Source organism: Panthera onca, chromosome B3, assembly GCF_046562875.1.
Source record: "Panthera onca isolate mPanOnc1 chromosome B3, mPanOnc1 haplotype 2, whole genome shotgun sequence".
NCBI lineage: Eukaryota > Metazoa > Chordata > Mammalia > Carnivora > Felidae > Panthera > Panthera onca.
This window is the reverse complement of record NC_138344.1, coordinates 84420173-84435717: the sequence shown is the minus strand read 5'-3', so window position 1 is coordinate 84435717 and position 15545 is coordinate 84420173. Positions and strand designations below refer to the sequence as shown.

Genomic DNA, 15545 nt, shown 5'->3' with positions numbered 1-15545 from the left:
AACCAGTTTCAATGTGTAAATATGACATATCTAATTAATCATCTTATCAAAGTGACATTATTGTTTTAACTTTCCAGTCTTGGTTTTTGCCACTTGATTTTTCTCTCTGGCCTTGGTGTCCTCCCATAGCCTTCACAATTTAGCATTAACACCTAGTAGCCTAACAAAAGATGCATAGTGCACAACAGTTGATTTCTTTCCTAATTAACTCCTGCTAATTAGGCATCCTCAAATACCTAAGAAAAAGTACCAGTGTGAACAGAGCAGCTCTAACTAATAATTCTGGATCAAGCATTAGTTGAGAACATGCAAAAGGCTTGTTCTCCATATATTTTTGCAAATTGAGAAATTTGAGTCTTTTTCAATAGTAAGTTCTTGAGTTTTGTTTAGTTGACTAATATTATGTGTCTCTTCATTGCTCCCAGGTCAATCTTACAAACCACTGTGGTTTCATGGGAGGACTACAAAAAAACAAAAGCACTGGATTGACCACACCGTATTTTGCTACCTCCACAGTAGAAGTAATATTTCATGTATCAACAAGAATGCCTTCTGATACTGATGACTCTTTGACCAAAAAAGTAAGTGCTGAGAAAAAAACATTGAAATCCTAGTAATTAAGAAAATAAATATATAAAATATGTAAGTAATCTAACTGATCAAGCACTGTTTCTGAGTACTCCACACTCTTCACTTAATGCTGTCTTCAGAAACAGGATTGTTGTAAAGCAAATGCTGTTTTCTTTAACAATAACATTGAAAGTTAATTGCCTTAACAAAGGATTTGTCTTCAAGAAAATGGGGATATGACAAATTGAGAAAACTTCTTTATATGTTCAAATTGGTGAAATTGTATTTCAAGTCTTTTCACACATGGATAGATATAACTGTTACACTGAATGAGAGAGAGCAAAAAATATAGATAAATTATTACAAAGCACTTAAAATATAACATACTTTATCACCAGTTTTAACTAAAACTAACAGAGCAAATTAAGTAAGCCTTCATTAATTATGAAAAACAGTTTACTGCCTTAGAATTTATGAGAGATATGATGGAATGGTTTTGATGGCCCACATCTTTTAAAACCTACACTACCATTTTTCTGTGGCTGGCACTGGCATTCAAAAGCTGTTCTAGCACAGTTGTATATATTCAGTCCATGTTTGGTTTTCTTAGGGAGAAATATTTTTAAGAGTAAAACCTTACCTTGTCCAACATTTCTTTACCTTCTCTTCCTCCTCCTCCTCCTTCAATTAAGTTAGCAATAAAAACTGCTAACTTAATATCATTGGTCATTTTACTTGATACTCTTCTGCATGATATCAAAACTCTTTATGCTTTATTAATACACTATGGAAATGATTATTCTCCTGCTCTTTTGTAAAGGAACTTCAGAACTGCTCGCAAATATTTGGTAAGATTGATTTAATACCCTTGATGCTTTCTGTTTACAGTTTAGAATACTACTGGAAATTTCCTACTAAATGACTAATGGTTGATAATTATATATGGATGCTAATTAGATTGCAATGAGTAGTAATTTAGTAGTATAGAATTTCTTGTCCTGTAGTTTTTAGAAATAGAAAATGAACCATGAATACCGACAAGAAGATGGTAAAGAGTTGGATTGGAGTACAAAACTTCATTAAAACTTCAATTAAGCACTTTCTTCCATCAACTCATGTTAAATCTCTATGAAAATAAGTCACACCTAGAGACAATTATGAGTATAGTGCAAAAAGATCATTTTAATCATTAAGAACTTGCCCATGACTCATATTTATCATTATCATTTTCAGGACTCCATATACAACTTCTAAAGTCTAATATTAATAGTATCTTAGATTGCAAACACAAGAACAGAACAAAGTTCATCATTTTTTGTTAAAAAGCTTTTTTTATTTTTTAAAGAAAATTATGTCAGGATATTTTTACTTCACTATATTAAGCATGATAATTATGTGGTACTTAAAATCTTTTTCCTGTGATGCAAAAATTCTCAATAAGATACTAGCAAATCGAATTCAACAGCATGTAAAAAGAATTATTCACCATGATAAGTGGGATTCATTCCTGGGATGCAGGGCTGGTTCAACATTTGCAAATCAATCAACGTGATACATCACATTAATAAAAGAAAAGATAAGAACCATATGATCCTGTCAGTCGATGCAGAAAAGGCCTTTGACAAAATCCAGCACCCTTTCTTAATAAAAACCCTTGAGAAAGTCGGGATAGAAGGAACATACTTAAACATCATAAAAGCCATTTATGAAAAGCCCACAGCTAACATCATCCTCAATGGGGAAAAACTGAGAGCTTTTTCCCTGAGATCAGGAACACGACAGGGATGCCCACTCTCACCGCTGTTGTTTAACATAGTGTTAGAAGTGCTAGCATCAGCAATCAGACAACAAAAGGAAATCAAAGGCATCAAAATTGGCAAAGATGAAGTCAAGCTTTCGCTTTTTGCAGATGACATGGTATTATACATGGAAAATCTGATAGACTCCACCAAAAGTCTGCTAGAACTGATACATGAATTCAGCAAAGTCACAGGATACAAAATCAATGTACAGAAATCAGCTGCATTCTTATACACTAACAATGAAGCAACAGAAAGACAAATAAAGAAACTGATCCCATTCACAATTGCACCAAGAAGCATAAAATACCTAGGAATAAATCTAACCAAAGATGTAAAAGATCTGTATGCTGAAAACTATAGAAAGCTTATGAAAGTAATTGAAGAAGATACAAAGAAATGGAAAGACATTCCCTGCTCATGGATTGGAAGAATAAATATTGTCAAAATGTCAATACTACCCAAAGCTATCTACACATTCAATGCAATCCCAATCAAAATTGCACCAGCATTCTTCTCAAAACTAGAACAAGCAATTCTAAAATTCATATGGAACCACAAAAGGCCCCGAATAGCCAAAGTAATTTTGAAGAAGAAGACCAAAGCAGGAGGCATCACAATCCCAGACTTTAGCCTCTACTACAAAGCTGTCATCATCAAGACAGCATGGTATTGGCACAAAAACAGACACATAGACCAATGGAATAGAATAGAAACCCCAGAACTAGACCCACAAACGTATGGCCAACTCATCTTTGACAAAGCAGGAAAGAACATCCAATGGAAAAAAGACAGTCTCTTTAACAAATGGTGCTGGGAGAACTGGACAGCAACATGCAGAAGGTTGAAACTAGACCACTTTCTCACACCATTCACAAAAATAAACTCAAAATGGATAAAGGACCTGAATGTGAGACAGGAAACCATCAAAACCCTAGAGGAGAAAGCAGGAAAAGACCTCTCTGACCTCAGCCGTAGCAATCTCTGACTCAACACATCCCCAAAGGCAAGGGAATTAAAAGCAAAAATGAATTACTGGGACCTTATGAAGATAAAAAGCTTCTGCACAGCAAAGGAAACAACCAACAAAACTAAAAGGCAACCAACGGAATGGGAAAAGATATTTGCAAATGACATATCGGACAAAGGGCTATTATCCAAAATCTATAAAGAGCTCACCAAACTCCACACCTGAAAAACAAATAACCCAGTGAAGAAATGGGCAGAAAACATGAATAGACACTTGTCTAAAGAAGAAATCCGGATGGCCAACAGGCACATGAAAAGATGCTCAACGTCGCTCCTCATCAGGGAAATACAAATCAAAACCACACTCAGATATCACCTCACACCAGTCAGAGTGGCCAAAATGAACAAATCAGGAGACTATAGATGCTGGAGAGGATGTGGAGAAACGGGAAGCCTCTTGCACTGTTGGTGGGAATGCAAACTGGTGCAGCCACTCTGGAAAACAGTGTGGAGGTTCCTCAGAAAATCAAAAATAGACCTCCCCTATGACCCAGCAAAAGCACTGCTAGGAATTTACCCAAGGGATATAGGAGTACTGATGCATAGTGGCACTTGTACCCCAATGTTTATAGCAGCACTCTCAACAATAGCCAAATTATGGAAAGAGCCTAAATGTCCATCCACTGATGAATGGATAAAGAAATTGTGGTTTATATACACAATGGAGTACTACATGGCAATGAGAAAGAACGAAATATGGCCCTTCGTAGCAACGTGGATGGAACTGGAGAGTGTGATGCTAAGTGAAATAAGCCATACAGAGAAAGACAGATATCATATGTTTTCACTCTTATGTGGATCCTGAGAAACTTAACAGAAACCCATGGGGGAGGGGAAGGAAAAAAAAAAAAAGAGGTTAGAGTGGGAGAGAGCCAAAGCATAAGAGACTCTTAAAAACTGAGAACAAACTCAGTTTTGGTTGATGGGGGGTTGATGGGGGGTGGGAGGGAGGGGAGGGTGGGTGCTGGGTATTGAGGAGGGCACCTTTTGGGATGAGCACTGGGTGTTGTATGGAAACCAATTTGACAATAAATTTCATATATTGAAAAATAAATAAATAAATAAATAAATAATAAAAAAATAAAATAAAATCTTTTTCCTGTGACCTTTGTTGAAATGTCAAATAAGTAAGATTTCTTATTTTCTTCAAAATAGTCATGAGGGTTTGTCCTTAATTACTTAAGTTTCTGAAACAGATGTTTAACAATTCATTATCATAAAAAAATTAATTTTGGAGGATTATATCATTTAAGAATTGTTAAATGGTTGAGTTCTAATTAAAATTATATTATTAAATGGTAAAATTTGTAAGTGCTGGATTTATTAGAGAATTTTGAGGGATTAAACATTGAACGCTAATAGTTTGTTTCATCTACACCTACAGAAAGTTTTTTTTGTTGTTGTGGTAAAAAATATAATCTATCATTTTCACCTTTAAAAATTTTTTTTATTTAATATTTTTAGGGTTTGGAAATTTCTTTTTCACCGAAGTATAATTCACATACAGTGTCACATTAGTTTTAGGTGTACAGTATAATGATTCAGCAGTTCTATACATTACTCAGTGCTCATTATTATTATTGATAAGTGTACTCTTAATCTCTTTTATCTATTTCACCTATCCTTCCACCCTTCTCCCCTCTGGCAACCACCAGGTTTCTTTCTCTGTATTTAAGAATCTGATTTTGTCTTTGTCCATTTTTTCTTTGTTAGTTTGTTCTGTTTCTTATGTTCCACACATGAATGAAATCATTTGGTATTTGTCTTTTTTTGACTGATGTTTCACTTAGCATTATACCTTTTGGTCCATCTAAATTGTCACTGATGATAAGATCTCATTTGTTTTTATGGATGAGTAATGTTCTAATGTATATATATTACCACATCTTCTTTATCCATTCATCTGTGGATGGATACTTGGATTGCTTCTGTATCTTGGCTGTTATAAATAATGCTGCAGTAAACACAGAGGTGCATATATCATTCCAAATTAGTGTTTTGTTTTCTTTGAGTAAATACCCAGTAGTGGAATTACTGGGTCATATGATAATTCTGTTTTCCTTACTGTTTTCCACAGTGACTGCACCAGTTTGCATTTCTACCAACAGTGCACAAGTGTTCTTGTTTCTCTACATCCTTGCTGATACTTATTATTTCATGGCAGTTCTTTTGTTTTGTTTTTGATTCTAGCCATTCAGACTGGTGTAAAGTGGTATCTCATTATGGTTTTGATTTGTTGTTCCCTGATGATGTTGAGCATCTTTTCATGTGTCTGTTGGCCATCTGTGTGTCTTCTTTGGAAAAATGTCATTCAGGTCCTCTGCCCATTTTTAATCATGTTATTTTGGTGTTAAGTTGGACAAGTTCTCTATATGTTTAAGATAGTGTATTAAGTCCTTATCAGGTATGTTATTTGCAGATGTCTTCTCTAATTCAGTAGGCTGCCTTGTCCTTTTGTTGATGATTTTCTTCACTATGCAAATGCTTTTTATTTTGTTGTAGTCCCAGTAGTTTAATTTTGCTTTTGTTTTCCTTGTCTGAGAAGGCATAGCTACAAAAATGTTTCTGTGGCTGATGTCAAATTATTGCCGATGTTTTCTTCTAGGAGTTTTATGGTTTCATGTCTCACATTTAGATGTTTCATCCATTTTGAGGTTTTTTTTTGTGTGTGTGTATGGTGTAGGAAAGTGATCCAGTTTCATTCTTTTGCATGTCCAGTGCAGCATTCTTTTGCATGCTGTCCAGTTTTCCCACTACTATTTGTTGAAGGGACTGTCTTTTCCCCCCGTGTATATTTCTCCCTCCTTTGTCTTAGATTAGTTGACCATATAAGCACTAGTTTATTTCTAGGCTCTCTGTACTCTTCCATTAATCTATGTGTCTGTTTTTGTACTAGTACCATACTGTTTCGATTACTAATGTTTTGTAGTGTATCTTGAAATCTGGGATTATGATACCTCCAGCTTTGTTCTTTCTCAAGATTGCTTTGGCTCTTTGGGGTCTTTCATGGTTCCATACAAATTTTAGGATTATCCTAGTTTTGTAAAACTTGCTGTTGGTATTTTAATAAGGGTTTTATTGAATTCATAGATTGGTTTAGGCAGTATGGACATTTTAAAACGTTGGCTTTTCCATTCCATGAGCAAGGAATATCTTTCCATTTGTGTCATCTTCGGTTTCCTTCATCAGTGTTTTATAGTTTTAGGAGTGCAGTTTATTCCTAGGCATTTTATTCTTTTTGGAGCAATTGTAAATGGGATTGTTTTCTCAATTTCTCTTTCTCCCTCTTTTTTATTAGTGTAAAGAAATACAACGTATTTCTATATATTGACTTTGTACCTTACAACTTTACTGAATTTATTTGTCAGTTCTGGTAGTTTTTTGGTAGAGTCTTTAGAGTTTTCTATTGTATAATGTCATTTGCACATAGTGACAGGTTTACTTCTTCCTTACAAATTTGGATGGCTTTTCTTTCTTTCTCTTTTCTGATTGCTGTGGTTAGTACTCCTAGTACTATGTTGAATAGAAGTAGTGAGAGTGGACATCTTTGTCTTGTTCCTGATCTTGGAGGAAAAGCTCTGAGTTTTTCACCATTGAATATTAAGTTAGCTGTGGGTTTTTCATCCGTAGTCTTTCTTATGTTGAGGTATGTTCCCTCTAAACCTACTTTTTTGAGAGATTTTACCATGAATGGTAAAATCTTTTTTCTGCATCTCTTGAGATGATCATATGGTTTTTATTGTTTTTCTTGTTAATGTGATTATCATGTTGATTAATTTTTGAACATTGAAACACCCCTTGCATCCCAGGAATAAATCCCACCTGATCATGGTGAATGATTTTTTTAATGCATTGTTGTATTATTTTGTTGCAGATTTTGCATCTGTGCTCATCAGATACTGGCCTGTAGTGTTTTTGCTTTTTGTTTTTTTTTTTTTGTTTTTTTTTTTTTTTTTTTGTAGTGTCTTTATCTGGTTTTTGTATCAGGATAATGCTAGTCTTGTAGAATGAATTTGGAAGCGTTTCTTCCTCTTCTCTTTTTTAGAGTAGTTTGAGAAGAATAGATCTTAACTCCTCTTTATATATTTGACAGAATTCACCTGTGAAGCTATCTGGTTCTGGACTTTTGTTTGTTGGGAGTTTTGTGATTACTGATTCAGTTTCGTTGCTAGTAACTTATCTGCTCAAAGTTTCTATTTCTTTCTGAATCTGTTTTGGAAGGTTCTATGTTTCTGGAAATTTATCCAGTTCTTTCTAGGTTGTCCAATTTGTGGGCATATAATTTTTCATAATACTCTCTTATAATCAGTCTTTTGAATATCTGTGGTGTTGGTTGTTCTTTCTCCTCTTTCATTTCTGATCGTATTTATTTGGGTTCTTTTTTTTTTAGAGTCTGGCTAAAGGTTTATCAATTTTGTTGATCTTTTCAAAGAACCAGCTCCTGGTTTTATTCATCTGTTCTATTGTTTTTAGTTTCTATTTCATTTATTTCTGCTCTAATCTTTATTATTTCTTCTACTGGCTTTGGGCTTTCTTGGTTCTTCTTTTTCTAGTTCCTTTAGGTGTAAGGTTAGGTTGCTTATTTGAGATTTTTGTTTTATGAGGTGGGCCTGTATTACTATAAATTTCTCTCTTAGAACAGCCTGTACGGCATCTCAAAGATGTTGGACCCTTGTGTTTTTATTTTCATTTGGCTCCATGTGTTTTGTATTTTCTCTTTGATTTCTTGGTTGAACCATTTAATGTTTAGTAGCATGTGTTTCGTCTCCATGTATTTTGTTTTTCCCACATCTTTTTCTTGTGATTGATTTCTAGTTTCATACTGTTGTGGTCAGATAAGATGCATGATAAGATTTAAATCGTTTTTTAATTTATTGAGTGTTGTTTTTGGTCTAATGTGATTTATTCTGGAGAATGTTCCATGTGCACTTGAAAAGAATATATATTTCACTGTTTTTGGAAGGAATGTCTGAATATATCTGTTAGGTACATCTGGCCTAATGGTGTCATTCAAAAGCTACTTTATGTCTGTTACAAGTTGCTTTATGTATTGAGTACATATATATTTACAATTGTTACAACTCTTGTTGGAGTGTTCCCTTTATGATTATTTATTGTCCTTCTTTGTCTCTTCAGACAGTCTTTGTTTTAAAGTCTATTTTGTTTGATATAGGTGTTGCATCTCCAGCCTTCTTTTTGCTTCCATTTGCGTGATAAATGTTTTCTCATCCCTTCACTTTCAGTCTGCATGTGTCCTTTGGTCTGAAGTGAGTTTCTCTTAGGCAAGATATAAATGTTCCTTTTTTAATCCATTCAGTCATCCTTTGTCTTTTGATTGGAGCATTTAGTTCATTTATATTTAGACTATTTACTGATAGGTATGTACTTACTGCCATTTTGTTTCTTGTTTTGCAGTTCTTTTTGTAGCTGTTCTCTGTTCCTTCTTCTCTTGCTCTCCCCTGTGGCTTGATGGCTATCTTTAGTGTTAATGGTTTGATTTTTTTTCTCTTTATTTTTTGTATATCTATTACAGGTTTTTGATTTGTGGTTATCATTAGGTTCATGTGTAACATTTTATGCATATAGCAGTCTGTATTAAGTTGATGGTCACTTATGTTTGAATCTATTATTACTCCTCACCCCACATTTTATGTATATGATATCATACTTTATATCCTTTTATTTTGTGAATCCCTTGACTGATTTTTATAAAGATAATTGGCTTTACTACTTTCGTGTTTTAACTTTAATACTGGTTTTATAAGTGGTCAATCTACTTTTATTATATGTTTGTGATTACTTGTGAAATTTTTTTCCTTTCGTTATTTTCTTACAACTATTTTGGCTTTTTCTTCCCACCCAAAGAATTCCCTTTAACATTTCTTGTAAGGCTGACTTAGTGGTGATGGTTTTGTGTGTCTGGGAAACTCTCTCTCTCCTTCTATTCTGAATGATGATCTTGCTGGGTAGAGTATTCTCAGTTGCAGGGTTTTTTCCTTTCAGTACTTTGAATATATCATTACATTCCCTTCTGGCCTACAAAGTTTCTGCTGAAAAATCATCTGACAGCCCTATGTGGTTTCCCTTGTGTATAACTTTTCTCTTGCTGCTTTTAAAATTCTCTCCTTCTCACTACTTTTTGCCATTTTCATTATTATGTCTTGGTATGAACCTCTTTGGATTAGTTTTGTTGGGGGTCTCTGTGCTTCCTGGATCTGGGTTTCTGTTACCCTGCCCAGATTAGGGAAGTGTTCATCTCTTATTTCCTTCTCTCTCCTCCTGACATCTCTGTAATGTGAATGTGTTTATGCTTGATGATGTTATAGATTTTCCTTAACCTATTCTCATTTTTTATTTTTTTCTGTTCACTATTCAGCTTGGTTGCTTTTCATTGCTCTTCCTTCCAGATCACTGATCCATTCTTCTGCCTCCTCTGATCTGCTGTTGATTCCCTCTAGTGTATTTTTTTTATCTCAGTTATAGAATTGGAGTTCTTCATCTCTGACTGGTTCTTTTTTATATTTTCTATCTCCTTCTTGAAGATCTCATTGAGATCCCCTACTGTTTTCTCAAATACAGTATCTTTACAACCATTACTTTGAATTCTTTATCAGGCCTATTGTTATCTCTGTTTCATGTAGCTCTTTTGCTGTGGCTTTGTTTTGTTCTTTCATTTGGGACATAATTCCTCTGTCTCCTCATTTTGTCTGACTCTCTGTGTTTGTTTCTGTGTATCAGGAAAGTCAGCTACATCTCCTGATCTGCAAAGTAGTAGCCTTATGAAGAAGACATCCTTTGGTGCCCTCTAGCACAATGTTCTCCTGTTCATCAGAACCAGGCACTTCAGCAGTGTCTCCTATGTGAGCTGCATGCTCCGTACTGTTGTGGCTGAGCTGTGTTTGCATTCAGTACAGTCAACTACAGTGGCCCACTTTGCCTGTTGTGAGCATACTGGGCAGGAGTTTGGCCCCTGTGCTGTTAAGGGGCCTGTCTGGGGCCACCACATGCTTGTAGTTGGGTGGTATCAGCAGTCAGACCAGATACCTGCCCTCAACCTAGGCACTATATGGCTCTCTCCCTGTTCTGCTCTTAGAGGCTTCCATTGATGAGTGGGGCCAACAGACCAGGTGCCTGCCCCTAGTCACATGAGTAGGGGTGCAGTCACACTGATCAGCAGGGCACTCCCTTTGCATTGCCAGTTGCAAGGTTCGGCTGCCAAGACTGTGGGCACACTGGTGTGTGTGGTTATCTTCTCCTGTCCCCAAGACACAAATCACTTTGGAGTGGCGCAGGTTTCTGCTAGGGTTATTTGCAGCAGGGTTTTTCAGAGCAGGAGCCACTTTGCAGGAATGTCTGTGGAGTAGGGCTGGTTGGATGGGGTGGGAACCATGGTGCTAACAAGATACACAGAGAACGTTCACTCTGCTTCCCACAAATATCTGGCTGTCTAGGGTGGAAGGGAGGCAGGCGAGGAATGGTCTGCCAGCCGGCACTTTTGTTCTTGGAAAATTCTTCCAAAGATCCCTGCCCCTCCAACACGTTTTGAGATTAGTAAATAGATTAAATCTACTTCTCCAGTTGATTTTTATTTTTAATGTTTGTTTATTTATTTTTGAGAGAAAGAGAGCACACAAGCAGAGGAAGAGCAGAGACAGAGAGGGAGACACAGAATCTGAAGTGGGCTTCAGGCTCTGAGCTGTAAGCACAGAGACAATCGTGGGGCTCAAAACCATGGACCATGAAATCATGACCTGAACTGAAGTTGGACGCTTAACCGACTGAGCCACCCAAGTGCTCCTTCATTTATTTTTAATGTTTATATATTTTTGAGAGAGATTGGGAGAGAGCATAAGCAGGGGAGGGGCAGAGAGAGAAGGAGAGAGAATCCCAACAAGTTCCATGTTGCCATCGCAGAGCCTGATGCAGGGCTCAATCCCACAAACCATGAGATCATGACCTGAGCCAAAATCAAGAGTCAGACAATCAACTGAGCCATTCAGGCGCCCTACCCCAGTTGCTTTTCAAACTGCTGCTTCTGTGCTGTGTATCTCCTGGGTTATTTGTTATGCTGGCTCTTTAAGGGTGGGAACTCAGTTTTGTTTTTTTTTTTTTTAATGTTTGGTTTTGGTGTTTTTTGTTTGTTTTTTTTTTGAGACAGAGACAGACAGAACACGAGCAGAGGAGGGGCAAAGAGAGAGGGAGACCCAGAATCAGAAGTAGTCTCCAGGCTCTGAGCTGTCAGCACAGAGCCCCGACTTGGGGCTCGAACTCACAAACCTCAAGATCATGACCTGAGCCAAAGTTGGACGCTTAACCAACTGAACCACCCAGGCACCCCAGGAACTCAGTTTTAAAGTAGTCAGAGTTAAACCCTACTGATTGAAAAATCCTCAAATTTAAGCCACTAGTTTTCAAAGCCAAAGTCTCATGGGGATCCCCATGCCTGGGGTGCCTGGGGTTGGGTTTGATCCTCTTGCTTCTTCATGTTTAGAGTGTCTCTCTCGTTTATGATTTTTCTCACAGGGACAGGGGAGGATTCTGGGAGGGAGAGTTCCCAACCACGCTTCTGCTCCTTCTACTGTTTTTGATGTGGTCTTCTCTGTACCATTAACTATGGAAGCTCTGTTCTGCCAGTCTTCAAGTTGTGAGTCATTTTCAGAGTTAGTTTCACTGATGTGGCTGTTACCTCAGTGTGTCTGTGGGATGAGGTGAGCTTAGGATACTTGGACTCCACTATCTTCTCACAAGTCCTATCTTAACCATTTTTAAATGTACAGTTCATTGGCATAAACATTTATAATGTTCAATCATCACAAGTATCTATTTCCAGAACATTTTCATTTAGTTCAAAATATTTTTAATTTTCTCTTGAGAATACTTTGACTTATGTGTTATTTAGAAGTTGCTTAATCTCCAAGTATTTGGGGGTTTTCCAGCTATCTTTTTGTTGTCGATTTCTAGTTTAATTCCATTGTGGTCTGAAAATAGACATTGTATGATTTCTATTCTTTTAAATTTATGAAGGTGTGTTTTATGGCCCAAATGTAGTCAATCTAGTGAATATTCCTTGTGAATCTGGGAAGAATGTGTAATCTGCTATTGTTGGATGAAGTAGTCTATAAATGTCAATTATATCCAGTTGATTGATAGAGCTGTTGAGTTCAACTATATCCTTACCAATTTTCTGCCTGCTGGATCTCTCCATTTCAGATAGATGAGTATTAAAGTCTCCAGCTATAATAGTGGATTCTTCTACTTTTACTTGCAGTTCTATCAGTTTTTTGCCTAATATATTTTGACCCTCTGTTGTTAGATGCATACACATTAAGGATTGGGTATGTCTTCTTGGAGTACCAGCCTCTTTATCATTAAGTGATGTCCCTCTTTATCCCTGATAACTTTACTTGCTCTGAAGTCTGCTCTGTCTGAAATTAATATAGGTACTCCCACTTTTCTTTCTATTGGTATTATCATGGTATATTTTTCCATTCCTTTACTTTTAATCTAGATGTCTTAGTATTTAAAATGGGTCTTATTTTTTTGATCCACTCTGACAGTGTCCGTCTTTTAATAGTATACTTAGACCATTGACATATAAAGTGATCATTGATATAGTTGGACTAATATTTTCCACATTTGTTACTTTTTTCTATTTGTTACCCTTGTTCTTTCTGTTTTCATATTCCACACTTTTTCTGCCTTCTCTAGTTATAACTGAGCACTTTATAAAATGATTCCATTTTCTCTCCTTTCTTAGCATATCAATTATACTTCTTTTCTTTTTTAACTTTTTTTAGCCACAGCCCTGGAGTTTGTACTGTACATTTAGAGCTAATCCAAGTCCACTTTCAAATAATACCATACTGCTTCATGGATATTACAAATACCTTATAATAACATCATATGTTTAATTTTTCCCTTCTAGCCCTGTATCATTGCTATCATTTATTTTACTTATAGATAAGCACATATATATATACACACATACATAAGCATACATAATCAAATGCATTGTTCCTATTATTACTTTGAACAAACTGTGATCTATTAGATCAATTAAGAATAAGAAAAATGAAAGTTTATTTTCTCTTCAGTTATTGATTACTTGGTGCTTTTCTTTATATAGATCTGTATTTCTAACCTGTATGATTTTCCTTCTCTCTGAAGAACTTCTTTTCACATTTCTTGTAAGGTAGGTCTACCGGCAACAAATTCCCTCAATTTTTGTTTGAGAAAGTCTTTATTCTCCTTTACTTTTGAAGGATTATTTTACAGAGTACAGAATTCTAGGTGTCAGTAGTTTTGTCTGTCAGCACTTTAAATATTTCACTTCACTCTCTTGCTAGTGTGGTTTCAGGGGAGAAGTCAGATGTTTTATCTTTGCTCCTCTATAAATAAAATAGCTCTTTTCCTCTGTCTTAAGATTTTTTTCTTTATCTGTAATTTTCTGAAGTTTGATGATATGCCTAAATGTAGTTTTGGGGGCATTTATCCTGCTTAGTGTTCTCTGAGCTTCTTGGATCTGTGATTTGATATCTGACATTAATTTGGGGCAGTTCTCAGTTTTGCTTCAAATAATGCTTTTGTTCCTTTCTTTCTTCTTCTTCTCTTATGTGTGTTACAGTGTTTGTGGTCCCACAGTTCTCGGATATTTTGTTTGGGGTTTTTGTTCCAGTCTTTTTTCTCATTGGATTTCAGGTTTAGAAGTTTCTATTGTTATCAGACTGAGGTTCTTTCCTTAGCCATGTCTAGTTTACTAATGAGATCATCAGAGGCATTCTTCATGTCAGTTAGATTGTTTTTTTTTTGTTTTTTATCTCTAGCATTTCTTTTTAATTCTCCCTGAAAATTTCTATCTCTCTGCTTATGTTATCTATCTGTTCTCACATGTTGTCTGCTTTTTCCATTAGAACCCTTAGCATGTTAATCATAGTTGTAATTTTATCATCCCTGCCATATCTAACTCTGGTTTTGATGTATCTTCAGCCTCTTAGGCCTGTCCATACTGAGTCTCCAGGAATTTGCAATTACAATTTACATTTTCCTACCTTGCCACAAGTTTCAGACAGAGGTGTCTGCTTTGTTGTCATTCTCCATATTTGCCTGCCTGTCCAATTTTGGGGGCAGTGATTTGCTCTGTGACCTTACTTCTCTAATCTAAGAAGTGTATTTGATTTTCCAGTTTGTTCAGCTTTTACTTGTTAGGATAAAGTGGCAACTTCTAAGCTTCTTATGTACCATACTGTGAACTGGAAATCCCAGAATTTTATCTTCTCAAACACAAACTCTACCCATTAACAGTAACTCTCCATTCTCCCCTCCTCCCAGCCCTTGGTAAACACTAAGTGAATTTGCCAATTCTAAGTACCTCATGTAAGTGGCATCATACAGTATTTGTCTTTTTGTGTCTGTCTTATTTCACTTAATATAATGTGTTCAAGGTTCATCCATGTTGTATCAGGTGTCAAAATTTCATTTCTTTCTGTGGTTGAATAATATCCCATTATATGTATATAGCACACTTTGTGTATTCACCTGATAGACGCACTGGGTGGTTTCTACTTTTTGGCTATTGTAAATAATGCTGCACTGAGCACTGTCATGTAAGTATTTGTTCGAATCCCTGTTTTCAATTTTTTAAATTTTTTTAATGTTTATTTTTTAAAAAGAGAGAGAGTACAAATGGCGGAGGGGACAGAGGATCTGAAAATGGGCTCTGTGCTGACAGCAGAGAGCCTAATGTGGGGTCCAAACTCAGGAACTGTGAGATCATGACCAGAGCTGAAGTCAAATGCTTAACTGACTAGGCACCCCCCAGTTTTCATTTCTTCTAGATATATCCCTATGAGTGAAATTTCTAGGTGATAGGGAAATTGTATGTTTGGTTTTCTGAGGAACTAGAACTATTTTCCACAGTAATTGTGCCATTTTACATCCCCACCAGCAATGCACAAGGGTTCCAATTTTTGCACATCCTTGCCAACACTTGTTATTTTCCATTAAAAACAAATGTAGATATCTTAATAGATAGATGCATAGTGGTATTTCATTGTGGTTTTGAATTGCATTTCCCTAGTGACTAGTGATGTGCTTTTCATTGCTTTTTGGCATTTGTATATCTTCTTTGGAGAAATGTCTATTCAGTCT

At 35.9% G+C, this 15545-nt stretch overlaps 1 protein-coding gene across 6 annotated transcripts in view; it reads left to right on the top strand.

The window, feature by feature from the left end:
• RALGAPA1 (Ral GTPase activating protein catalytic subunit alpha 1) overlaps positions 1-15545 on the top strand; it is a 263713-nt gene that overhangs the window by 203375 nt on the left and 44793 nt on the right. For all 6 annotated transcript variants that reach the window (XM_060619520.3, XM_060619522.3, XM_060619525.3 and 3 more), the window contains one exon: positions 426-581. In XM_060619520.3, coding sequence (XP_060475503.2) covers positions 426-581 — 156 coding nt within the window. The remainder of the gene's footprint in view (positions 1-425; positions 582-15545) is intronic.